The sequence below is a fragment of the Fomitiporia mediterranea genome (genome assembly GCF_000271605.1).
Source record: "Fomitiporia mediterranea MF3/22 unplaced genomic scaffold FOMMEscaffold_6, whole genome shotgun sequence".
In the NCBI taxonomy this organism is placed as follows: domain Eukaryota; kingdom Fungi; phylum Basidiomycota; class Agaricomycetes; order Hymenochaetales; family Hymenochaetaceae; genus Fomitiporia; species Fomitiporia mediterranea.
In genome coordinates, this window is record NW_006760391.1 from 3,991,793 (window position 1) to 4,015,614 (window position 23,822).

The window sequence follows — 23,822 nt, forward strand, 5'->3', positions numbered from 1 at the left end:
GAGCCGAGTCCACTATCCCCCCTCTTTGTGTGATTCCTCTAAGCCTCTCACATAACCTCTCTTCCCCCTTTCTTAACAGTATGAGACTCCATTCCTGTCAATCTCGTCCTCAACGATCTCCTGGAATACCTCGGCGTAATATCTCCTTTTACACAACGGACCTTCACACGCGAGATGTGACTCAAATCTCTCTAGGGGTTTATTCACACACTCTATAACAGTAACGAGTACACGTAGATGGCATCTCCCAGACAGCGCAGTTCAGCAGTCCAGCACAGCGACTTTGATTGTAATGGACCGAGGTGCGAAAGCGTCGCGGTTCCGAACCTTGTCCTTTCTTGTGTTCCGGTAAGCACAAACTTTGCTTTTAATAACCGTGGGTTCGATGACTAGATAGGCTTTCTGCAGGCACCATGCAATAGTGGCTCGGTCTGTTCGGCTCACACTAGGCTCAAATCAGTGAGAAGAGGCGGATCCAGATCTGCGCTAGTCTGTCATCAGATAGGTGCACAGTTCCACTACATCCGTACTTATTCAACTCTCTCGTTTCACGCCAGATCATCATCCCTTGGAGGTGCAAAGTAGCGCTCTCCGCGCAAAGCTCGGAGGCGAATGTGCGGTTGTAGAAGATCTAAGACGATCTCATGCTGATCGCATTTTGCAGCGGCTTGCCTCAAGTCATTAATATGTGACCATGATGCGGGGGACACATGCGAACAATCTCGTGTGCGGGACTTGGATGAATGCACATGGACGACCTGGACTTTCAATTCCGACAATTAGCATGGACGCCCCTCTCCCATTTGGCTTGCTTCTCTGCATCCGTTGGCTGTCGGGGATCATCAATCGTCTCGATCTAGAAATGGAAGACACACAAATTTATTCTTTGCAGGGAAACTTGCTCGGCTTTCATCTCGGCGATCCCACTCTTTCTCCCTCTTCCCTCTGTCTCTGACGCTCTGTCTCTGACGAAATTACGGAGATTAGGAAGTTACGAAAGGCGATCATGCGGGGAAGAGGACTGCGATTAGAAAGGACAGTTTCCTTTTCCTGGTAGATTAACACGTTGAATCTGCATGTTCAATCGGAGTACCATTGGCCCAAGGAGAAAGTCCCTCGGGTTTCAGTTTGGGCACTCTTTCGTCCAAGGAACTCCAGTGCATCTCATTGGATACCTTGACTTGGCTAGAATGCGGACTCATTGGCTGAAACGTACCCTCGGAGATAGCGTGCATACTCTTGGGTCGACAACTGGGTCATTTGCTTAACTCTTGCTGTGGATAGAACTACCACTGCTACACTCTAATGCAACGAAGTAATGGAGGTGCCGTTAAGCGTGCTTTGGAATTCGTCTGCAATCTTAACAATTCATCAGACGTTCAGCGTCATTCAGCGTGTCATCTTCCAAATATGACTTATTAATTTCCTCCTTAAAATTCAAGTCAATCGGTTAGATAGAGGTGCGTGTTGATTATAAGGACAAATATCGGTAAGCGTTCGTAAACATAGACAGAAGAAAGCGAGTACATGCAGTGCATCCTAACAATAAACACGAGGACGAGTCGAAGAAGGCGGATTTAACATACGTTTAGGGTGACTTCCTGCCATTATCCGTCTCCCGAAGTGTCTTTTGTTTGTAGAATAGTTCTGCATAGCTGTCTTAGCGCTACTGCATATGTTACGCAATTCCCCGGAAGGGATACAATCTTAAAGTTGAGAAATTACAAAACACTTACTTGATAATTGTTCACAACACGGGGCACAGTTTCATTTCCGTCATCGATTATGTTTACAGGGTTGGCATTGAGCCTTTATATCAGTGTTTTTGTCATTATTATGACTCAATACATAGGATACTGTGCGAAAGAATTTCTTCTGCATTTTTTTCTTGACATATGGATTCTGCTCGAGCAGTTATTACATTACGTAACCAAGCTGTGCACTACCAAAACGGGTTGCGAGCGAGCCTCAAGTTAGCACAGTCACGTCTGCGCCACCATCCCGCAGAATGATAGACTCGTCTCCTCCCACTACACTTTCACCAGAAGCTGAAGCTCGCCTTGCTAACAGAGCACGTTTTGAGTTAGAGCTCGAATTTGTCCAAGCTCTCGCGAACCCCTTTTATCTCCACTCTCTCGCGCAGCAAAATATCCTTACACAGCCCGCATTCATCAATTTCCTAGCATACCTGTTGTACTGGAAGGAGAAGGACTACGCTCGGTTTATTCAGTTAAGTTCTGTCCACAATCTCCGTTCTTCCTTTCTTCTCAGCTTCTAGCTGTATGATATTGATCATCTTGGCGAATAGCTATCCGCATGCACTACATCATCTAGAGCTTCTCCAGAACACCCAATTTCGCTCCGAGATCGGAAAAGATGAATGGCGCGAGTACTTGAATCAGAAGCAATTTGATCATTGGAGGACTTGGTGCGCGAGATTGGGTTTTCATCTATCAGGACTCATAAAGCAGACTTATTGGTCACACATAGGCGAGAAGACCCCAGTCGTCTTACGGGTGCAGTCACGACTCTTGCGGCCGCGGCGTCATCTGCTGCAGACGCAGTTCAAGTATCTGTGAAAGATGGTGTGGTTTAAGTTCCTTCGACTCTACAATGTGCAGCCTCGTTTCTTCAACATTGCTTCATGCCAATTGCTTCTGCATGAGTAATCTATCCAAGTATGGACCGTGGGAAATCTGACTTATTGTCTTCAAGTTGGTAATCCGCATGCAAGTAGCGGAACAACTCTGAACAAAAAGAGCACGAAGGCAGGAAAGGCACCGGTCCTATCGACGGGTCAACGAGGCTAAGCTTTGCATTTGCTTGAACGTGCCGGACGAGCTTTCCTTTGTCCGAGGCCATGAACAAAAAGTCCGGATCATGTTCCAATTTTCATAGTTCTTCAAAATGCGCGCCTGGGTATTCAGCTCTTTACACCGGGAGTGGAGCCGGATAGATACCTGTTACTTTCCAACACGTGTCTTTTGTTTTCGGAATTTATGCTAACAATTACAGTGCGAAGACATACTTATTAATTAAAGTGATCATTACCCGCCCGGGGGTATGGCTTCATACGCCATACACAAAAGCATTTCTCTCCATTCTATGTAGCGTGTTAATCTTTTTGTCTCATCGCGCTGATCATGATCGTACATAGTTGAAGCTGTGCTATGAGGGACCCACTGAATGCGCCGCCTGCTCAGACTTCTGCTTCGCGACTTTAATACGTATTCAACTGAAGAGTTCTTCCGCCTCAATCCTCCTCAAGGTTCGTCTCTGATAACTTGAGTCTTTCGTAGGCTTGTAAACATTCGGAGTGTGTGGCCTTCATTCTTTTGCACACAGTGTATTCTTTGTGAGACGTGCCGATTACGGTACTAAGTTCTCATGAACTGAATCACTCCTAGGCTGTGTTAGCTATTGCTGGTGCGCAGTAGGCTCCGTGGAATGCGAGTACGCCTAGACCGATATACATAACTACTGATGTCAACAATGCACGCACACAGCTGGAGACTCAATTGCTTCTGTTTGTGCCGACGGCGGCGCATGGGCCGCCTCAAAACGTACTCCACCGTACATGGGTTTGCTGTGTCGCACAGGCACGAGGAATGTTGAAGACAGGATATATAAGAGCGTTGAGCGCATTCTGAGGCACCACATTCAAATCCTCTCACTTGCACTCGTATCGTCGACTTATATTTGATTATACCCTCGACTACAAGTCTATTACACCAACCCCACTTATTCTGACCAGCCTAATTGCAATGGATTCTTTTGAAACTATTACTATCGCGTCGTCTCCTGGGTCTGAGACGACGAGCGTACCAGTCTCGCATGAGATCGGCGATACCAGTCGAACGTTCTGTGTGATCGCGCAGCGACCTTTCGTCAACTCGCAGACAGAGGTGGAGTCCGTCCCGGTCGACGCTGAGGTGTTCAGCACGAGCAGGACGTTCTGCGTTATTGCGTAGTACGTCTCCTATTTAGCTTTCGTTTCGTGTCCTGGTTCTTTAACTAAACATGTTGTTATGATAGATCATTTCTGGAACTGTCGCTCATTTTTCTACCTTCTTTTCTCTCGGACTTATCATATGGTTATTTGTGTTTGCTATCTCCATTGAATGGTGTTCGTTATTATCTCCCCTCCGGTTCGCCACTTACGGACGATTTTTGATTTTTGCCACACTCCGCTCGTTCATTCATTGTACTTCGCCTATTCTAACTGAAATAGTACTAATCCTGTATACCTGTATACCCGACTGGATGTTCTATACAATACCCCTTTCTGAACTCCATGCTTTATTTCATCATTCACATATAACATACACGGCTTTGCACATCTTTTCTCTACTTTCGTTTTAATCCTTGATTTGGACATTTAGTATATAGAAAATTATATAGAAAATAAAAAAACGGAATAAAACTCCGTTAAGAAAACCGATGTGTAAGGCAAGGTCAGCATATAAGGTGACTTCAAAAAACAAGTATTATCAGTCAATCTTCGGGTTTGATACTCTCGACTGCTGCAGTGATTGCAGTGCAGTGGTAAGATCCCAGCTGCCCAGGTATATGTGATTTCTACACAACTCGTATGGAATTGTGAATTGTAATCGAATTTTCAGAAATATACACTGACCTACTACAACAAGAAAAACCTTATATGAATGGGGTATAAATGGAGGGTTTAAGAGACATCTGTCTAGCTTGTGCAATCCAAGATAGGTCTGAATGGAGGAAAATAAAACGTGGAGCTTTGTAGGCTTAATATTTGTTTCATTTATATCTCCAATTATTCGTACTCAGATATTTTCTTTAGTGCCCTTAAAGCAAAGGACCATGTCTGACTGAGACTTTGCCTGTCAGACAGAACCTTTTTACTAAAAGAACCTTACTTTAAGCTTACTGCAAATGCAGGAGGCATGCATTGTGACAATGCGATCTACCTGGACACGGACAAATTCTATGGATTTGATTCCTAAAGATACACAATGAAAGTAGGGAAGATCATACAGAACATTAGATGGTGAACGAGAGTGTAGAGTATCTGATATTTGGCCATGGTAGCCATGCCTGGTATGTGTTTATAGGTAATGCTCAACATGCAGGGTGCTCACTTAGACCAACTTAGCCCGGGAAGGTTCTTTGCTGCCAGCTTAAAAGTAATGATGGCGTAAATTATTCTGAACTATGACGTGATGAAGACTGAGCATGATGGAGATCGGCTAGACAATACGTAGCTCGGAAGCAATGTGTTCCCTAACCTGATGGCCAGATATTGACCAAGAAACGTGCAGATATGTAGTTGCATCATCTTCTATAATTAAGTTAGAGAATGTATCTTTAAATCGTTTCCTTCCATTTCAGAAAAATACCAGACCTAGAGACTAGATGTTCTCGGACTTGAGTTTATACACGTCTACTACTCTCTCTCCCACTCCCATCCTTGTCTTTTCCAGCTTATATTTACTCCTTTTCTTTAATACTAACCTGTATATTCAATCGCTTGTGCTTAAGCTTATGCGTGTCCTCTAACAACCTTCGGAACGTATCTACGGGAAGATACGAGCAAGTTTAGTAAGAAGTTATTTTGGCTAGTAGACTTTAACACGCACGGTTCCTCGAGATACTTAATTTCATCTTCGGTGAGTTCTTTCCCTGATATAATAGATGATTCCAGACGTTCGGGCTAATAATGCCAACGATAATAGCAAATACTCAGCGAACTCGCGTTCACAAACAAACAAAGGCAAACAAGTACATACCGAACTAATGCCAACGATTGGACTGGAGACCTTTCCATTTATCCACGCCAGCGCGACCTGGCTCATGGTCCACCCTCTCTTCTTCGCCACCTCTTCTACACGCTCTATAATCACCTTGTCTGCTTCTGAATAGGTCCTATTCGCAGAGTCTCGCCGAGTTGTAGAGGTGCCAATTGGTGCAGCAAGGCTACCAGCCTGGAGTGGACCCCAAGGGATAAGGCCGATCCCGTGGGCTTTGCAGTATGGTATCATCTCACGCTCCTACAGGCAAGAATCGAAATTAATATTGTAATATTTGTCTTTTTTTAATTTAAAAAAAAAGGCAAAAAAATCTCTTTAAATGAGAAATAATGAACGACAAAAGAAGAATGTGATGGTCGGATAACTTGGATAGACAAGCGCACCTCCTCGCGATAAAGCAGTGAAAACTCATTTTGCATGCTAACGAACTGTGTCCACTCATTCTTCTCTGCAACATGGTTGAGTTCTGAAAACTGCCATGCGCGCATCGAACTTGCACCAATATATCGGACTTTGCCGGATTCGACAAGATCGTGAAGCGCTTTCATCGTCTCTTCTGGTGGTGTGTTTGAGTCGTAGCGATGGATCTACGTATGTTCAATTTACCTCAATATTAATATAGAACGTTGTTAGATGAAAGACAAGCTTACCTGAAGCAGATCGATGTAACTCGTTCCAAGCCTCTCGAGTGAGTCCTCCACTTGATTGAATATTGCCGCCCGACTCAGTCCACTCTGATTCACGTAATCCCTCGTATCCTTCAACTCTGGATTCAAGTGGGTTTTGACTGCCGGATCCTCATGCGTCAGGTTATAACACTTGGTGAATATCAACACTCTATTCCTCGGGATTTGATATTGGTTGAGGAATTTCCCGATAATCCGTTCGGAGTAACCGTTGGAATAGACATTAGCTGTGTCGATGGTAGTGACTCCACGATCCCAAGCAGTTTTGAGTAAAGGGAGTGCTTCGGCTTCGTTGATAACCCATGGAAGCCACTTCGACGAACCAAATGACATAGCACCCAGGATGGGCACTGAGACGCGCAGTCCTGAGTTACCGAGTCGACGATATTCGACAGGAGGCTGCGTCGTTTCTGTCTTTCCTGTCGACATCGTTGTAATCGTCTACAATAGGTGAGTTGTGGATGGATATCTCACACGGCGCGATAGCGGAGGTATTACTTATATTTTCTCATGTGTCTATCCTTTGCATGCATTAATGATTTATAAGCTGAATGGGCCGACTGACAAAGAGTTATTAGTATAAAATATTTTTTGAATTCTGTTGCCTTGTCACGTATCTCATATTGAGTTTTTGACTTCGAAACGTTTCAAAAGGACTGGTGAGATGTAGGATGAGCAAGGCACGCAAGGGCATGGAAAGATATCTTTAAATTGATCATCTATATTAATATATATGACATACAGCTCTAGTTCATAATACTTGATAAAGAATCAATCTTTTCCTAGATCTGTAATACATGTAACAAGTTACTGTAACTTTGCACGAGTCAAGCACTGACCCTAGCTACTCTGAATCTCTGATTGGGTAAGTAGAGTGTCATAAATTTTCTGGACTCTCAATCGGCATGCAAAGGAAATAGTCAATTCTATAATGGCTGTAATGTACCATGTTGTACAAGACAGCCTTGTGTTTTACATTGCACAACTCCCTAATTTGTTGAGACTCTGATCATTCATGACTTTATACAAGTATCAAACCTTCTCTTTGTTGTAGATAAATAAGATAGCTCACAGTTATTAACAGAATGGCCTAGTAATATTTAGCTTAAATAACATTGCAATTCTCTGTATAGGCCCTTTAGGGCTAGCAAGACAGGGCATTTACCATTCTATAGGTTCTTTAACGTACTTACCCATTTTCATCAGATATTGAGCAAAGTGATATCTAGATTTAGTAAGGAGTGATCTGAGGACGATCTGATGGTAACAGTGTGAGGTGCTGTAAGTCTGCAAACAGAAAGTTTGCTATAAATACCCTGAGTTGATCATGAGCTTTGCAACACTGCAAATATCCCCCCTTCTCTCAACTTGCATAGAGCAGCATAGCGAGAAAAGATCATATAGGACATACTCAACATGGCCGGCTGCAACCCGTGCAATCGAGACTTTGAGGTTGAAATATCTGACCATGACGGTGAGCACCCGTCTCGGAGAGTCAAAGTCAAGTCAACTCGGGCTTCTCAGCATGGTCCTGCTCCTACGACTCCTGCCACTCATACGACTCCCGCCACTCCCGCTGTAGCTCCACTGCCTGCAAATATGAAACGCAGGTCGAGGGAGTACTCGGGCTCTTATGGCAATTTCAAAGGGATGTACAAATCGACAGATGAGTACCCTGCTGATTCTAGTAGTAGGCCAGCACAGCAGTCGACCCCAGCTCCGCCACCAACAGCAGGGCAGCAAACAGAGCCTGCTCAAGGTGAAGAAGGACGTCACCATAGGAGGCATAGCCATCGTCATAGTAGACATAGTCACGGTCATAGTCATGATAGTGATAATGGAGACCAACGACACTCAGGCAGTCACAGCAAAAACGGACTCAGCTCTTTCTTGGAACTTCTAGGCAAAGCTTTCTCAATATGGGAATTACTTAATGCCTGGCCAGGTGGAAGCAACCACACAGGCGGAAGCAACCATAGGGAAGGTGGCAATTCGCATAGAGAGACCCCCGCGTGGGAGAATATCTTGAGAACTGTCACGGAAGTCATTGGAGAAGATGAGAGTGGGTCCAGCACGCCACCCGCACGTGAGAGTAACCACAGGAGCAGACATGGTAGAGATAATGAGTCCGAGAGATAGGCATAGCCAATGACTTAAGAGACTATGGATATATGTGACAGTGCATTGACTTTGTTGCAAGAGACGTTGACGCATTTATTGTGTACAGGTTCTGCATGTATCTTTATTAGACTCATAGTGAATAAATGTAATGAAACAGAGCTCTGTAGTATTTATTTAAATTACTCATGCATTTACTCAATAATAAATAGACTTTAGAATTGTTCAAGGACAACCCAACGTACATGGAATATATTATTCCTCGAAGAAGCACGGTCCAAGACAATTGTTTTGCGATGTAAAGTCTTGGCACTTTGTATTCGACGCCTCAGATTATCTGCCTTTGCTTATTTCGTCATGTGCAGAATCTGAAAGTGATTGGTGTAATGTACATTGATTGATGCATCGCATAATTAAAAACAGAACGACAGGTGTGAGAATAGTTCTTCTGGGAACGATGAAGCAGGGATGTCGAACGAGAAGGGCAACAAAACGACGATGGTGAAACGAGGAAAGTGGAATAATGTGTCGTCGAACGGAGCATGACAGTGAGATGGGTGTATGACCAGGTGGACTGGGATGGAATAAGTAAAGACTGCGACGATAGTTGAGGCACTGTGACGAGGGGTATCTCAGCGATTGCCGTTGATAGGTCGTCCTCTGGGTCTGGGCGTGAGGCGTGTTCGGAGCAATCGTGTTATATCCATGCGAGACAAGGAAAACATTATGATGAAAAGCGAACCAATCGTTATTGAAGCAGGACTCTTTAATCGCAAGACAAAACGAAGAGTGGAAGTGTCGCAGTTGAGCCGCCAAAACAATAGAGAGCAGAATCCGCAAGGTGAGTGGAACTGAAAGCAGTTGGATACGAAGGATCTGTAGCAAAGAGACAAAAGGACAAGAACCACCATGCAGACCACCCGAGTCGCGGCAGACTACGGAATATATCCTCAGTCATCATCAAGGTAAATATATTGTTCGTTGTCGTTATCATCCATGGGTATTGTAGCCTTTTCGTCGTTCTCCGTGGTTAAACCATCATCGTCAACTGGCTCCACCTTCCTGAGTGCACATTCGCGCAAATACCCATAATCCCTCTGAAACGCGATCTCCGCCTCTTCAGCCTCTTGACGCGTTCGGCGACGAACCCGCTTGAGGACGAAGTCCAACTCGACGAAATTATCGTTATTGTTAGCAAACTTTTGATGTCTTCGACCACGGATATGCTGGAATGGGAAAGGAACTGTTAGGCACGACTACGAATGTTATAATGAAGTAGCATACCTCCTTGAAATCCTCAAACTTCTGCCGGCAGCTTTCACAGTAGCCTGGTTTGCTTTTCTCATCACGCTTGTCAAGGCGAAGTGTGCTCGTACTCTTACACTTGCGGAGAAGTGTAGTTCTTCGTACCGGAACCTCGGGAGGAGGCATCATAGCAGAAGAAGCAGAAGCCTTGCTAACGCTTGCGCTGTGTACCGATTCTTTGTCCGTGACACGACGTGAGGTCACGACTTGGTTATGAAGGCGACCCCGGAGACTGAGAGGAAGTGCTGTGGTAGTCAGGTTATTTCGAGTCGAACTGCCTACTCCCATCGTAGACGTTGTCCCATATGTCGATGCAATGCTAACACTGTTACCAGATGCGGCAATGTAACTAGCTGGATCACCTGAAACAACAGAATTGAAGCCGGACGCTCCGTTATCTCCTACTGGAGGATAGGCTTCGTATGTTTCTTCGTGCAAATTACGATGAAGATTGCTCATCGAAACTGAGCGCCGCAAATCGTTCTGCTTGCGCTGTAATTGTCGCATCTTGAGCTTTTTCGCTTCGACTGCGCGTTGCTCCTCGCGTTCCCGCTCGAGGCGGTCTTGCCTCTCACGACGTCTCTCCTCCTTCTCATTGTATTCGATGAATGGGCCACGTGCACGAGGATCGCAGTATGGGACAGGCCAGCTGCCCTTCTCTTTTCCATCGCTGGTCCTTGTCACAGGATACTCGAGAGCGGCAATAGTTGCGAGTTCTTGGCGCATGTCCTCGACGAGTACAAAATAACTGCCTTTAGAGAAGTAGTGGAAATCGTGTCGCTTCTGGGTCGGATCACGTTCGGTAGTCGTTCCGAATCGTTTTTCAGTCTCCAAAAGGCTTGTAAGGGAACGTGAAACGCCGGGGGCGGCGGTTTTCTCGCTTGCAGGAACGCTGCAGCGCTCAAGCACGGAATTGAGCTTCGGAGTACTCCATATCTTCATTCCAAACTGTTTCGCCTTACGAACAAGAGTCTCGTAACCAGACGAAGCTATGTCATCCGGCCTATTCAACGATGTAAGATCACATTTAAGGTATATGACAAATGACATACAATCCCTTTAGCTTGATTGGACTTCGAAGGTTGGGTCCCGACTTTGCCTTGTTCTCCTTGTTTCCCTCTACATCCGGGTTCTCAGGCACAGGTCGATTCGTTATGAAATGCGTGACTTCGTTAGAGAAGAATTTCGCAATGCGCTGGATCATGCCACCGGATGAGAACACGTGTGGCTGAGTGGAGGCAAGGTACGTACCCCTTTAAGCTGGAGGACCCGGGGAGCAAAAGAATCTCGTTCCGCATCGGTAATATCAAAGTAGAATGTCCATGAAGGAAAGGCGCTAGTATACTTCTCCCTGAACACAGTTTCCCGGGCATCTCGGTCCATTTTGCGCTGTTGTTTATCCACGTTTTCCTTCGTGGTAGCGGACTGAGTTCTGTGTCTCTTTATCGGTGCCACCTCATGCGTCGCTACGGAGCTGTGTGTCTCTGGAGAGCGCGGTCGTTTAAGGACGGATTGATGTGACTTGCCAGATGGATGCTGCGCGATGTTGGATTGTACTTGTGCCACGGTGCGCGGCGCAAGCGGAGGGCGGAACACGGCTGCCATCGTCGTCGCAGGCAGACGAGTGCGATGAGGAAGATGTCGCGGGTGCCAGCGTCGATGGTGGTGGTGGTGAGAGGGAGGAGGACAAGTTATGCGCGTTCATAAGGAAGTAAAGTGAACCGACCAAATAACGCGTACACAATGCGTACGTAAGCACACCTACTCTATTTTTTTCGAAAGTTGACGGGTCTTGTTTTCAACGTCCACCACGACCATGCACGGTGTCCTTTATGAACCTTATCTAGAAACAGAAGCCCTGGCTAATATAAAGTAAATATTTCATTCACTGTCCTTATCCAATACTCTTGCTCACGCCTCCACTTTAGATTTTACCGATACTCCTGCATTGACAAATCCCTTATTTACAAATATGGTGAGTCACCTGGCTCTAGAGTGCCCATTCAGGTCCAGAATCCTTTAAAAACTGGTAGTTATTAGACGATGTATGTTTGACGCGTCCTTGATTGCTTGAACGCTCTGTCAACCTGCGTTTAGGGTGTGACCTGGTTATCAATCTTTTTCCAATGTGGATGGCTCCGAACTTTATAACCTTGCTTGGATTTGGCTTTATCATGGCAAAGTAAGTAGAGGCAAATAAATCTAGCATACTAACTACTTATCTCGCCGCAGCGTATTTTTACTTTCCTCCTTTCTGCCAACGTTGCTCGGACAAGGACCTTGCTGGATATATTTATCTTTTTCTATCGGATTGTTCTTATACCAGACTTTTGACAGTGAGCTACACAAATTCTCTTAAACAATTCGCAATGCAACTCATTTTTCTGGAGATATTGATGGACGGCAAGCACGGCGTACTGGGACTTCATCTGCACTGGGTAGGTCACGCCATATCTGATTGCTCTTCTATTTATTTTATCCCGTGTAATTAGGCCATATCTTCGACCATACTATTGACAGTCTGAACTGTGCGCTTGGCGGTTTGCTCCAAGTTGCCTCCTTATGCATAGGCCCTTCTGCGAAGGGCGTGTTTCTTATCCTCGTTGGATGCTGTGCCATGTGGTTTGTAAGTGCCAATAATAGCTTCGACCATTAACTTAGTCCTAACCCTCCGCGGACAGAGTACATGGGAAGGTATTTCTCACTCTCACGGAATTTAACAACGTCAATATCAAATTCAACATTGTAGAATACCATACTGGTACACTTTATCTTGGTTATTTCAACGGCCCGACGGAGGGTGTTCTGATCGCCTGCGCAATACATCTCATCTCTGCAATTTTTGGTATGGGCTCTGCCTCTTCTCTTTTCGTGCCAATGGTGTTGAGCTGCTTTTAGGTCCCCAGATATGGCTTACCCAAGTCAAGTCGTTTGAGATACTTGGCTGGCAGACGCCGGTATTTCATCTTTACGACATCGTCGTTTTTGCGTAAGAATCGTAATATCCACCTAGCTCATCATTACTCAACAGCCTTCCTTTAGAGCGTTGGCGTCTCTCTTATTCCTGCACATACCCGAAAGGTACGGCTCCTTTGTAACGTCCAGGTTCGAAAATTAACGGCATTTGATTATTTAGCGTCTTTAACGTATACAAATCCCGTCGAGCCGCAAACCAGCCCTTTCTTCCTACTCTCCTCCAGCACCTCCCCTTCTTACTCTTCCTAACTCTTGCCTGCTCCTGGTCGCTCTCCCCGAGTTCCCATATCCTCTCGCATAGTCTCACCTATGCTTCGCACAAGGGACGCGCTATCGGCGGGCTCATTGAGTTTGCCCTTCTTGTGATGTTCGCGTTTGGGAAACTTGGACCGCGAATTATACTTGCGCGTCTTACTCGGTCTCCGTTCCCGTGGCTTAATTTCGGTGCTTTTGTCCCACTTGCCATTGGCGCGATTTACGTGAACTTTGGTAGTGTCATCAATGGGTACGGGTATTCCCTTGTCGTTGAATATTGTACACTGAAAGTCAACTTTCCATTCTCAGCTTCCATCCCTCCGCGCAAACCGAGCGTCTGCTGCTTCATACCGCAGTGCTTATGGCTGGCTTTGCTTTCTTACACTGGGCGCACTTCTTGATTGAAGGTTTCACGCACACGCTTGGAATCAACTGCTTTACGATAAAGGCGAAGGCTGGTGTTGAAGATAAGGCATGACGACTATATCATCAATTATTACGAAGGAATGTTAATGTTGGTTTCTGACGTCACTTTTATCATGAACTTCATTCACAAAATTGGGATTAATTTGGGTTAGAGGATAGCTACTTAATGACTTTTCTTTAAGGTTTTGTTGCAGTTTGGATTTTCACTTCACTCGCTAGGATAATGTTCTAGATCGATTATCTTCGTTATAAGTCCTTTTATATTATGTTGAAGCAATTTTTTTGAATTCCGTACTTCTTATCGCGTGATGAAGTGTGAGAACTATCGGTCATAATTGGATAGGCTGCGTGTGTTATTTGAGTACTCATCTCTTCCAGCTTCTATACATACAACAAGCCATTTGGCATTTGCTGGTGAAATAAGTGGAACGCCATTCAGCGAGAGTCAGGGAACGGTGCGTGGTTTTGAATTCTCCTCTATCTTCCTTCGCCTCTTTCTTACCGCGACGACAGGCGGGTGAACTAAGCTGGCCTCCATGAATGCCGGAGCCTGCAACTGCTCGGAACCTTGGCTGGCAGCGCTTCTGGTTCACAATTAAGCACGCCGTTGAAACCTACCACGATGTTAAATATCAAAAGCCTGATGATTTTAGACCGGGCGAGATGGCACATGCGAGGGGTGTCGTACTACACAGTTACTGGGACTTCCTCGTTCGGAATGGTTATGAGCTAACCGAGGATGAGCGTTGGCTTATTCGAAACGGTGCTGGTCCGAATACATCAAAGCTAGCAAAGCCCGTCTTGGTGCTCAGACGCTTAGGCGCCGGGAAGTACATCGTCTGCAGATTTTCGTCTTGGGGTGGCAGGGTTGCACCTGGCGAAATTATGAGTCCGATGCAACGTTATTTCGCTTTTTCGACTTCGAAAGACTTGGGACAGTGGCCGAAGGGGACGAAAATCCTGCGCACTTCACCTCCTCAACCCAAACCCAATGCAATCATTGCAATACCAACGGAAAGCAAAGGAGTCGAATCCGTCGGTTGGAAAACGCGCTGTTTCTTATGTATTGGTCAATTGGAGAGACTGGAGGCAATGATTCGAAAGCGAGAAAGCGTCTGTGCTCCTGGTTTGGTTCTGCTATTATTGCTAACTTTCATTTACGATAGGACTTCCCGCTTATTGCGGAAAAACTTCGACTTGAGGAAGCCGAGCTACAGAGAACGAAGCGGAAGCATTTTGATAAATGGACCCCTGAAATGTTCGAAGCTTTTGGCCTTTCTCCGAAGGCAGATTCATCGGTATCACTTGATGAAAAGCACTCAGCTTGGAGGAAGGGAGACTACGTCACGTACGTGCGCGGCCGGCCGATATCACTTCCTCGGAACGCAAAAGTAGAAGAGAGAAAGTATCGGGATGTTAAAGCACCGCGACTTCGAGTATGCAAGCCGACGAACCTCATCAATTGGCCGTTCGATCGTTCGCTTGATGAATTTATAGACTGTAACTTTCATATGGATCCGGCGAGACGTTTGGGGAGAAACATCAACTATGGGAAGGTGAAGTATATGCTGCCTCGAGCAGTGGATAAACCACTTCGCTCGGAAACGCCACACCCGGATCCGACATCTCTAAGACGCGTAAACCGTCGGCCCCCGGCACCCTCGCTGCGTCGTTCTCGGTCACTTTCCACTGTTGCTCGACTTTGCAAGGTGGTTACCTAACTTGCACATCACGGATTATCTTTCGGCTTACACTTGTCGCGAAAGAAGCAAGCACAGTACCTACATTCCGCATGCGAGAAGCCTCACAATTCCTGAACATCCGATGAGCAAAGGCCGACAAGCACTTCCGTACTCTGCAACACGTCATCGGCCCGCTACGGGTTCCAAGCTCCGTTCGACCGAGCCTCGAGTCTCGCTCAACCCCCCTTCTCCTCGATCGAGGCGGATGATTCTCAGTTTCACCTCTATATGATATGATGCATGTTTCGTGTAGGCAACGTGCGCGTGTATATGCTTCTGGACGTGATTTGCAATTTGCGACACCCGATGCCAACGTGCGCACCCAGCTGATCTGGTGCGTTTACCCGAAGGATGAGAAGTGGTTTATCCAGGATGCCGCCGTCTTGCATAAAGTTCATGAGTATTAAGAACTTCAAAGAAGAAAGCTTTGTGGAAGTTGATGATCATGTGATCGTCATTTGCTCTAAATGTGTTTCTTCTTTGTGCCTCTTGTAGATGTCCAATTCACAATCTGAATTCCTTAGATTACTTTATGGAACTTTATTCGAATTCATGATCTGGTGGACCATGTACTCTAGTATAAACTTGATCATGTTAATGAAAATAGACCTATGGATCGTCTAAACACATTCATTCATCTATCCTTCAATTAACATGTGCCTTCCTTCAGGAAGTCAAACAAACTGTTGTGAAATTTTCGATCGATCGTAGTACGGGTCCGTTTTTTCATACGCGTGTGTTTTTATGCCATTCTCAATACAATCATGAAGCTGTGGCGGCAGCCACTCCGTATACGTCTGTAACAGTCTGTTAAAGACTCGGTAGGATGACCTGATTTCGATCACGATTATTAAATTGCCGGAACATTCATGGAAACAAGCTTGTAGCCAAATTCTCAGATCACTACGAGTTTATGTTTTAGGTCAACGGTCCACAAAATGCCTAACATCATATCAAGGTTATATTTATATTTAGGTCAATGGTCCACAACATCCATCAAAGAACATCTGCAACTCTACATTTCATTCACTTATCCGGACTATTGCCAGGACAGAACTACGCTTAGCACGTAACTAAGTATTCAGAGAGTTGTAACATGCCTCGAAGTTGGCTTATGCTTCGAGCTGGCGTGTCTTGCTGGATTAGAAAATAGTTTGCATCATCCTTCAACGCAAATTAATCTGTTCAACTGTACATGGATTCCTGAAAGTAACGAACGTGTTCCTCCGCCACTGCATTAGCCACCGACGATCCTGTCTGTTGACTGTTTTTATTGATCGGACAGTCCGTATGTCGGTCAAGATCAATTCTGTAGACGGTGAACATGCAAAGCGGCCTGGAGGATTCGGACGTTGCCGAAACGCCACCATTCTAATCCTGTCGCTGGCAAGTCGCCACCATCAATCTTTTATTTTTACCTTCACCTCGCTTTCCGCCTATGCCCTGCGGATATCATGCTCAGCAAGTTGCTAAGTGTTGTTGTGATGATACTATAAGGCAATATGAACTGACGGCATACTGGAAATTTTTCACTAATGGCGTTAATCTTCTGGCTTCGGTGATAAATGCAATGATGCGAGCGGGTCAACACGCTCCCGTTCAATGCTCTCTTTCAGACAACGAGGACACCTGTTCCGCGCCACAGCATGCGCCCTTGTCGCACTGTATGCGGCTCTATGTACTCGACGTACATTATAGACGTGTGTATTTCAGTGTGCCAGTCCATTGCAGGGTCGTATCAAGCGCACTTACGTTTCCAGACGCAAAGCTATTTATTCAACTCAATGGAACTATATATATCAATTCTAACTCAGTTCTGGACAGCAGCTAACAAGCTACCTTCTGAGCATATCTGTCGACCATTGTCGTGAAACTTACAAGAATGCAGATCAACTTTGTTTTTCTGTTTTCTGTCGGCGTCTAGACGTCATCATTGCTACGTTACTGTGGGAGTGCGACGTCGGCGTAGGCATCGGCCATCGTTTTAGCTCGTTCTCGATCGATCGTTTAGGCAGCTAGAAGTCCTTCTCGAGCATGTTTGGTTGCGCGTTTGAATCTCAACAAGATCGCAAGGCGTGCCTTGCGAATAACAAACCAACAATTCAGTCAATGTATATAAGAAGCACCTCTGCACTTATCTCAGGACCAGCGCATCTTCCTATTCTCACTGCCCTGTCTCCGATAAGCATGCCTGTACTCTTCGCATTCTCCCCTGGTCTTTTCTGCTGGCTCGCCATCGACTTGTTGTGTGGTTATATCGCAACAATCGCGCTTTATCAACTGTTTTTTTCTCCACTCCGATCAGTCCCAGGCCCGTGGTATGCGGCTGTTTCCGACTTCTGGCTTACAACCCATATCTTGCGTCTGCGTCGCTGCCGTGCAATCAATGACCTTCTACTCAAGTATGGACCGATAATTCGAGTTGCACCAAACAAAGTCATTTTCCTTGATGCACCTACAATGAAAGTGGTATACGGCGTGAGCAGCAAATTAAGCAAGACTATGTTCTACAAGTCGCTCACCACGTACGTAACGTTCTCATTATTGCAAATAAAAACGTTCTCTGACGTCTCTCCACAGAAACGCAAATGATCATGCGTAAGATTCCTAAAATTCCATTATTGTATCAAGTTCCGTGCTTATCGCTCTTAGGATGACAACGCTGGAACATGGTCCCCATCTCGCACGAAAACGCGGTTACGTTGCTCATTATAGCCCGTCAAATTTAGCGCTGTTCCAGTCAGAATTCTACAATTGTGTCAACCATTTAACAAGTGTAAGTTGAGCTGTGTTTACTGAAATGCTTGACTGACGCCTTACAAGGTAATCTCCGCATCTGCAAGTATGTCGGCTACCCCAATCGATACTTTGCTACTCTTCCGACATTTCTTCATCGACATCAACTGCACACACCTTTTCGCATATGAAGCTGGCTCATTGAAATCCTGGTCCGAACATATTCTGCACGGATGCCAACCAGATGAACTCTCCCGTGCTATTTATGATTTCCCGAAACGTGGGCTACTGGTATGTTGACATCCACATCCTTCTTGTATACGCTCTAATGAGTTATTAGAGGAGCGTCCTTCCAAAGTGGTTATGGAACGCCCTTGAGCAGATTCCCATTTATAGATGGCAGCAATTTTGCGACTCTGACGCCAGACTCGGACGTGTAAGTCATTCACCTTTTATCAACGACAAACGCTATGTTGACGGCGGTCGTAACATATAAGTTCGGCTTTGCCAGACTTAACGAAATGAGGGTCGTAGTTCAGTCTGGAAAGGCAGAATGCACCGATACGCAAAGGGAACCTTTAATTACACGACTTATTCGCCACAAATACTCTGAGCAGGAGGCAATGCCGGATAAAGATATTGTTTCGGAATGTATCGGACATCTGTAAGTTCGAGTGCATTTTTCAGCTTAGTTACTAATATGCTCATTATCTATTTAGTATTGCCGGAACAGACACTACGACCACAACACTGTCATACATATTATGGGAACTCAGCCGTCGTCGCGATGTCATGCTACGTCTACAGGCTGAGACTGATGAATACATGCCAGATCCAACACACGTTCCTGACATACAAGACCTTCAAAAATTACCTTATCTGACTGCAGTCATAAAAGAAAGTAAGTCTACTTTTAAGTAGAACTTCCATCCAGCCGCCTATTGTATTTCCTTTTACGGTCCCAAGTCCACCCAAGTTGCATCTCCTTTCGATAGCGACTAATGCATATATCAGGTTTGCGTATTTACTCCGCCGGCCCAAGTCCTCTGGAACGTGTTGCCCCAGCAACACCGAATGCTGAACTGGCTCTGCTCGGACATTCTATTCCCGGAGGAACGATCATTGCGTCTCAAGCATACTCATCACATCGTCACCCAGGAGTCTTCTTCTGTCCCGATCTGTTCCTGCCTGACAGATGGTTGCTTGAAGACCTCTCACCAGACGTTTCTCGACCAAACACGCACAGCTGTTCATCTACATTAGGAACTCAGCCTCAATCTAGTACACCTCCACAATTTCGGGTTCCGTCCCCTGCACTCTCCGACGCTGAGAAAGGGTCTAATGTCTCAGTTACTTCGACTTTGAAGACTTCGGTTAGCCAAGCCCAGATGGCCGCACACATGTTCCCTTTCGGACATGGTCCACGGGTCTGCGGAGGACAGAACCTCGCGCAATTCATGCTTCGCGTCGTGCTCACTGCTATCGCTCGGAACTTCGATCTCGTTGCACCGCCGGAGACGAACGAACGGAGCATGGCGATACGAGATAGCTTCGTGCGTTGTTTTTTCCCTTGTCTTACTATCATAAATCACATAGCCACTAGTCACGATCAGCTGACCCACTGCTTCTTGATCCTTTGATGTTGATACAGGTGATATTTCCCGCTGCTCTGGAATGTAAACTCATCTTTGTTCCGCGCACTCCGAGCAGTGCATCGAATCGCCACTGATCGATCAAAATTGCCCGGTAACCGTAACATCTTCCGCGCTGGCTTCGGGCTTTTTCAGTGTGGGTATCCTTGGGTCACCGGATTCTTATCTACGATCCAATGTTTCTGCTGTGAAGTACCTTTGGCTCTAACGTTTCTCTTACTGTTCGGAGCTTTTCATTGCTTTCTCTTTCGTTTTCTTATCAATCATCTGTTGATGGTCTTGTTTTCTTCACCCTGTGTCTACCTCCGTACCTTTAGAAAGAAAAAATTCGCAATATTTTTAGAGCAAGTACAATATAATAACTATCGAATGATATCGAATGATGATCGAGTTTAAGACATTGCTATGCTTTTTGGTGCTTAACGCCCGCAGAAAATATTAGCAAGGTCGAAATACTGTGTCTTCAAATTTATATCAAGGTATATTGATCCACTTTACTATAGGCTACAACAAGGAGTTTTAATCGAATAGTCACTATCTACCAGCTTTAGAAGAACGAGTATTATGCAAAAATAATAAAGGGCAGAATAATAAATAGCCTCCGAGAGATGGTAAATATATGAATAAATAAGCGCAATCATGCTCCAATTGATGATAGAAAATGACCACGCGAATCGGGATGAAATATGATCCAAATAAAAATATTGAGCGATGATGACAGCGATGAAGAAGTGATACAAATTTTGAAAGAGCTATGATCGCGGGCGGGCTTTACGAGCGCCAGGGGCGCACGAGTCTGCACAGCAGTGTTGTGTTGTGTTTTGATCCTCTGTTTCGTGGCAATCAATCGTTAGCACCACGTCAAATACTAATAAGGAGATGTATGACGTACAATATGTGTTCTGCTTTTTCCTTGCGGCCGCAAGCAAAGGCGTCTTGTCGTTCGTTGTGGTCATCGGAGGCAATATAGGCAGGAGACATTGCCCGAACACGAGCTTTGTCTCGCGGTACATGAGAAGCAAAGTCGTTGCCGCTCCGGGACTGAGCACAAGTGACAGAAGGGACAACCATCCCACGGTCCGCACGACCCATTTGAATGTATCCATTTTAGTCGTCTTCAACGTTGCTCGGCGGATCGCAAGGTCCCAGATGAGCGCAGTCCATAATGCGGAAAAGACAACGATCACGTCGAATTGCACAAAGTGTACTACACCCGACTCGGCTGTAGTTTCTGCCGGAGATGGGATGCGAAGACCAGTCGCAGGCACGAAGAAGTTGTAGATGAACATCATTAGCCCGAGCAGCTTGTTGCGGGTACTTCTGCTGTGGGTGCTGCCCATGATGCTGAGCTGAAGCCGGGAATGAGGACCAAATGAACATGTGCGAAGAACGCTCCAATGAAGCCCGAGAGATACAGAAACATTGCTGGCAGGTATCCTGAATCAGAACGCGACGGGCCGTGGGAACCCGCAAGTCGTCTGCGAATGAAGAGATAGCCCCATTGTCCGAGTGACATGAGAATGGGGAATGCTACCCAGAGCGGTGCCTTGTGAAGTGCTGGTAGGCCAGGAACGAGCATGACAAGTGCCGGGAAGGTGTGTCCGATCCACCATCCCGCGACAGCGCTCTCAGCTTTGAACTGCTCCATGCCTGCACCTTCTGCGCGTACCTTCGCCTGCATGAAGAACGCAAGCCAGATGGGAATGATAAAGCCTCCACTGAGCCGTTGGTATAGCACCGCCCAAGTCATAGGGAAGGCAAGCGCAAGTACTGCCAAGCTGCGTTTAGATTTTGTTCCATAGACGCCAATTCTTTGAGCCTCGATTAACGGGACCTGAATCGCGCAGCCGAAGGACCAGACGAAATGTACAACGGTTGGGTATGCTGCCGAAGACGAGTTTCCAAATGCTGCGACGAAAAATGAGATCAACGGGGTGAGGACCTTGTCAAGGAGCGGAAGGGTGTTGTGCGTAATTGAGAGTGGGACATCCGACGCTTTGTGAACCTCGAGAAAACGGTCGGGAGCGTGTGAGAGTGCCATTTGCAGCACGATGAAATAGAAGCCGCATATTGCGAAGAAGACGAAGACGACTGAGGAAAGATGTACAGGAGGTAGGAACTGCGCCATTGCTGGAGATGCCGAGGGAGGTTGGATTGCAGACATCGAGTCAAAAACCGCGATCCTTATATCTGTCTGCAGGACGGGTGCGAGTCATGAATCGGGAAATTTTGAAACACATGGATATGGGACTGATAAGCAGCACTGCCGGAAATAGCACGTCGCCGACCCAACAACTGCAAAACGATCAAATCAATTTGATCATCTAGCGTGCGACGTGCGGGATAGGATTCTGCTACAGCCTGAAGATCATTCGCGCGCCCAGGAGTTGAAGTCGCTAAGCGACGCACCCTGATCATCTATGTGAACCATGCATTCAGTTCGTTCACCTCCCCGGGCGCCAGGTTACGGTTGGTAGAGGCAATCGAAGTCTAGCTAGTTGGCATTAAGATGACATTAAGGTGTGGAATGCGACTTTGTTGTCCGCGGCATCAAAGAGCATCAAGTGCAAAACGTTGCCAAAACCCAATCCTTCCTGGATCTTGATCTTGCGCAATAAGTCACAGCTCTCGGGATCTATTGCAACAGAAAAAGTCGCGCCCGACTGAGCCGCCCTGGCCGGTGAGGCAGCATTCCGAAACCAATCAAACGCGGAAATGCAGGGAAAATTGAAGAGCATATGGTAGTCAGGCGCCCAGCCAGGCCAAGGAACCTGCAAGTACAATTCCGGTTCGCCGTGAAAGTTCTGATAACGGAAAGAGGGTCATGCATAGCGAAAAGCATTTATGGCTCGGAATACTGAAACAAAACGAGTCCATGATTCGGCAATCGACAGACCGGCATGTTTAACACTGAGTTAGAGGTCAGGAGAGGCCGAACCCGACACGGATATAGAGAGGTTACAAGAATGTCTCCGATTGTGCAAACCCATTGTCATTGTGGTTCCGTTTGAGACAGGTCAATTCAGTTGGAGATACATTGCCAGGCTGGTTTCAGGCTATCTACAATATGCATGAAGTTACCGTTCCGGATAAAAAAATAAACTGCGACTGTAGCTACAGTTGAAAATACCTTATTGCATCACATTATAATGTATAAATTGAATATTGCATAGCTTTCTGCCTAATCCCAGCTCGGGATAAGGGAATTATGCACAAAAATAGTCTATTGCATATTGCATCAAGATTTGTGAGAAAATTATGCAAAATTCTGAGCATTTTGGGAAATTAGACTGCTTACTGTTGTGATTTTTGTACCCAGAAGCCTCACATATTGTTCTCTGACATACTTCAATACAAAAAGAATGTTTCTGATTGACATTTCATTGCTTACAATGTCTTCAATGCTGCCACAAGACCAAGATAGGACAGCAAAGATCTCTTCATGATATGTGGGGGAAAGTTATTTGTATTGACTAGCTTTTTCTATCTTTTTGTTTCTATAGATTCTGACTGTATTTCCTTGTATTACAAACTATTTCTTGAGTTTTACAGTGATATACACATTTACTGTACTTGTCATTGTCTTGGTTGTCTTTCTTGATGCTCTAAATATGTGCTTATTTTCTTGTCATAGTGTATATGTCTTCAAATAAATTGAAAAGTAATATCGAATTTTGGGTTCCTAATTAAGTAATGTTTTCGCACGGTTACCATAATGCATATTGCTCATATTGCATAGGTCTGAGGCCTCTCCCGACGTTATGCAATAAGATATTTTCAACTGTAAATCGTTTCAGATACCAAATTATAAAACCGAGCGGATAACGTCAAAAATCGGACATAGCTAGGCGATTCCCGATAGTTCAGGTTAAATATAAATAGTCAGAGTGAAGTTCTACCTCCCGCAATTTGAAAATCGCCTTGTCTTCATTGGCAAACGACTCTCTTTAAACAGTACTTCAATAAGCGCTCTGGCTGTCCTCTTTGAAACCAAGAGCACAGATTGGCAATTCCTCATGCGTATGAATATTGTGCACATAGCACGAGGCTTTCTAAACTCGATATACCAGTGTTGCAGGAATGCAAGCAGTAGCAGAAGAGAGAAGCAAGCGCCAGAGCCAACCGGCGAGCTGCTGAGCCGAA

At 45.6% G+C, this 23,822-nt stretch overlaps 9 protein-coding genes across 9 annotated transcripts; 6 read left to right on the forward strand and 3 right to left on the reverse strand.

Annotated features, from left to right (window-relative positions):
• Nucleotides 1-2,035: 2,035 nt before the first annotated feature.
• On the forward strand, nt 2,036-2,429 carry FOMMEDRAFT_41296 (SOH1-domain-containing protein; the record flags this gene model as incomplete). The annotated part of the gene is made up of 2 exons (XM_007267096.1): nt 2,036-2,229; nt 2,309-2,429. Coding segments are annotated over 2 exons (315 nt in total), but the record flags the coding sequence as incomplete, so codon positions are not given.
• A 1,335-nt stretch (nt 2,430-3,764) lies between these two features.
• On the forward strand, nt 3,765-3,971 carry FOMMEDRAFT_187191 (pheromone-like peptide; the record flags this gene model as incomplete). Its single annotated transcript, XM_007267097.1, has 1 exon — nt 3,765-3,971. The coding sequence occupies one exon, from the start codon at nt 3,765-3,767 to the stop codon at nt 3,969-3,971; it is 207 nt and encodes a 68-aa protein (XP_007267159.1).
• Nucleotides 3,972-5,515: 1,544 nt separating this feature from the next.
• On the reverse strand, nt 5,516-6,898 carry FOMMEDRAFT_86045 (Aldo/keto reductase; the record flags this gene model as incomplete). Its single annotated transcript, XM_007267098.1, has 5 exons — nt 5,516-5,549; nt 5,613-5,686; nt 5,763-6,023; nt 6,167-6,370; nt 6,434-6,898. The coding sequence occupies 5 exons, from the start codon at nt 6,896-6,898 to the stop codon at nt 5,516-5,518; spliced, it is 1,038 nt and encodes a 345-aa protein (XP_007267160.1).
• Nucleotides 6,899-7,885: 987 nt separating this feature from the next.
• On the forward strand, nt 7,886-8,608 carry FOMMEDRAFT_156862 (uncharacterized protein; the record flags this gene model as incomplete). The annotated part of the gene is made up of 1 exon (XM_007267099.1): nt 7,886-8,608. One exon carries the CDS (start codon nt 7,886-7,888, stop codon nt 8,606-8,608), a length of 723 nt encoding a protein of 240 aa, XP_007267161.1.
• A 433-nt stretch (nt 8,609-9,041) lies between these two features.
• FOMMEDRAFT_141037 (uncharacterized protein) lies at nt 9,042-11,548 on the reverse strand. Its single transcript, XM_007267100.1, has 4 exons — nt 11,144-11,548; nt 10,945-11,087; nt 9,872-10,895; nt 9,042-9,813 (listed from the first exon to the last, which is right to left on the reverse strand). Exons 1-4 carry the CDS (start codon nt 11,495-11,497, stop codon nt 9,538-9,540), a joined length of 1,797 nt encoding a protein of 598 aa, XP_007267162.1. The 5' UTR covers nt 11,498-11,548; the 3' UTR covers nt 9,042-9,537.
• A 155-nt stretch (nt 11,549-11,703) lies between these two features.
• FOMMEDRAFT_123760 (Choline/ethanolaminephosphotransferase) lies at nt 11,704-13,765 on the forward strand. Its single transcript, XM_007267101.1, has 13 exons — nt 11,704-11,764; nt 11,821-11,867; nt 11,926-11,937; nt 11,990-12,074; nt 12,125-12,228; nt 12,283-12,330; nt 12,385-12,518; nt 12,574-12,586; nt 12,642-12,737; nt 12,791-12,881; nt 12,935-12,973; nt 13,029-13,373; nt 13,433-13,765. The coding sequence occupies exons 1-13, from the start codon at nt 11,709-11,711 to the stop codon at nt 13,599-13,601; spliced, it is 1,239 nt and encodes a 412-aa protein (XP_007267163.1). The 5' UTR covers nt 11,704-11,708; the 3' UTR covers nt 13,602-13,765.
• Nucleotides 13,766-14,061: 296 nt separating this feature from the next.
• FOMMEDRAFT_168388 (uncharacterized protein) lies at nt 14,062-15,698 on the forward strand (the record flags this gene model as incomplete). Its single annotated transcript, XM_007267102.1, has 4 exons — nt 14,062-14,662; nt 14,716-15,258; nt 15,323-15,443; nt 15,508-15,698. Exons 1-4 carry the CDS (start codon nt 14,090-14,092, stop codon nt 15,696-15,698), a joined length of 1,428 nt encoding a protein of 475 aa, XP_007267164.1. The 5' UTR covers nt 14,062-14,089.
• Nucleotides 15,699-17,478: 1,780 nt separating this feature from the next.
• On the forward strand, nt 17,479-19,756 carry FOMMEDRAFT_134452 (cytochrome P450; the record flags this gene model as incomplete). The annotated part of the gene is made up of 9 exons (XM_007267103.1): nt 17,479-17,816; nt 17,872-17,889; nt 17,944-18,067; nt 18,115-18,318; nt 18,368-18,463; nt 18,525-18,691; nt 18,747-18,928; nt 19,042-19,580; nt 19,679-19,756. 9 exons carry the CDS (start codon nt 17,479-17,481, stop codon nt 19,754-19,756), a joined length of 1,746 nt encoding a protein of 581 aa, XP_007267165.1.
• Nucleotides 19,757-20,387: 631 nt separating this feature from the next.
• FOMMEDRAFT_168389 (uncharacterized protein) lies at nt 20,388-22,581 on the reverse strand (the record flags this gene model as incomplete). The annotated part of the gene is made up of 7 exons (XM_007267104.1): nt 20,388-20,508; nt 20,572-20,720; nt 20,765-21,028; nt 21,058-21,873; nt 21,918-22,097; nt 22,214-22,483; nt 22,549-22,581. 7 exons carry the CDS (start codon nt 22,579-22,581, stop codon nt 20,451-20,453), a joined length of 1,770 nt encoding a protein of 589 aa, XP_007267166.1. The 3' UTR covers nt 20,388-20,450.
• Between the last annotated feature and the right edge of the window lie 1,241 nt (nt 22,582-23,822).

What these genes read in the sequence shown, in the direction of transcription:
- FOMMEDRAFT_141037 (XM_007267100.1), bottom strand. Translation starts at nt 11,497, where the DNA reads ATGGCAGCCGTGTTCCGCCCTCCGCTTGCGCCGCGCACCGTGGCACAA. An exon ending in GGGTCCTCCAGCTTAAAGGG is followed by an intron (nt 11,088 to 11,143) that starts GTACGTACCTTG and finishes GGCATGATCCAG; the next exon opens with CGCATTGCGAAATTCTTCTC. An exon ending in CCAATCAAGCTAAAGGGATT is followed by an intron (nt 10,896 to 10,944) that starts GTATGTCATTTG and finishes ATCGTTGAATAG; the next exon opens with GCCGGATGACATAGCTTCGT.
- FOMMEDRAFT_123760 (XM_007267101.1), top strand. Translation starts at nt 11,709, where the DNA reads ATGCACGGTGTCCTTTATGAACCTTATCTAGAAACAGAAGCCCTGGCT. An exon ending in TGGGACTTCATCTGCACTGG is followed by an intron (nt 12,331 to 12,384) that starts GTAGGTCACGCC and finishes CCGTGTAATTAG; the next exon opens with GCCATATCTTCGACCATACT. An exon ending in TTCCTGCACATACCCGAAAG is followed by an intron (nt 12,974 to 13,028) that starts GTACGGCTCCTT and finishes TTGATTATTTAG; the next exon opens with CGTCTTTAACGTATACAAAT.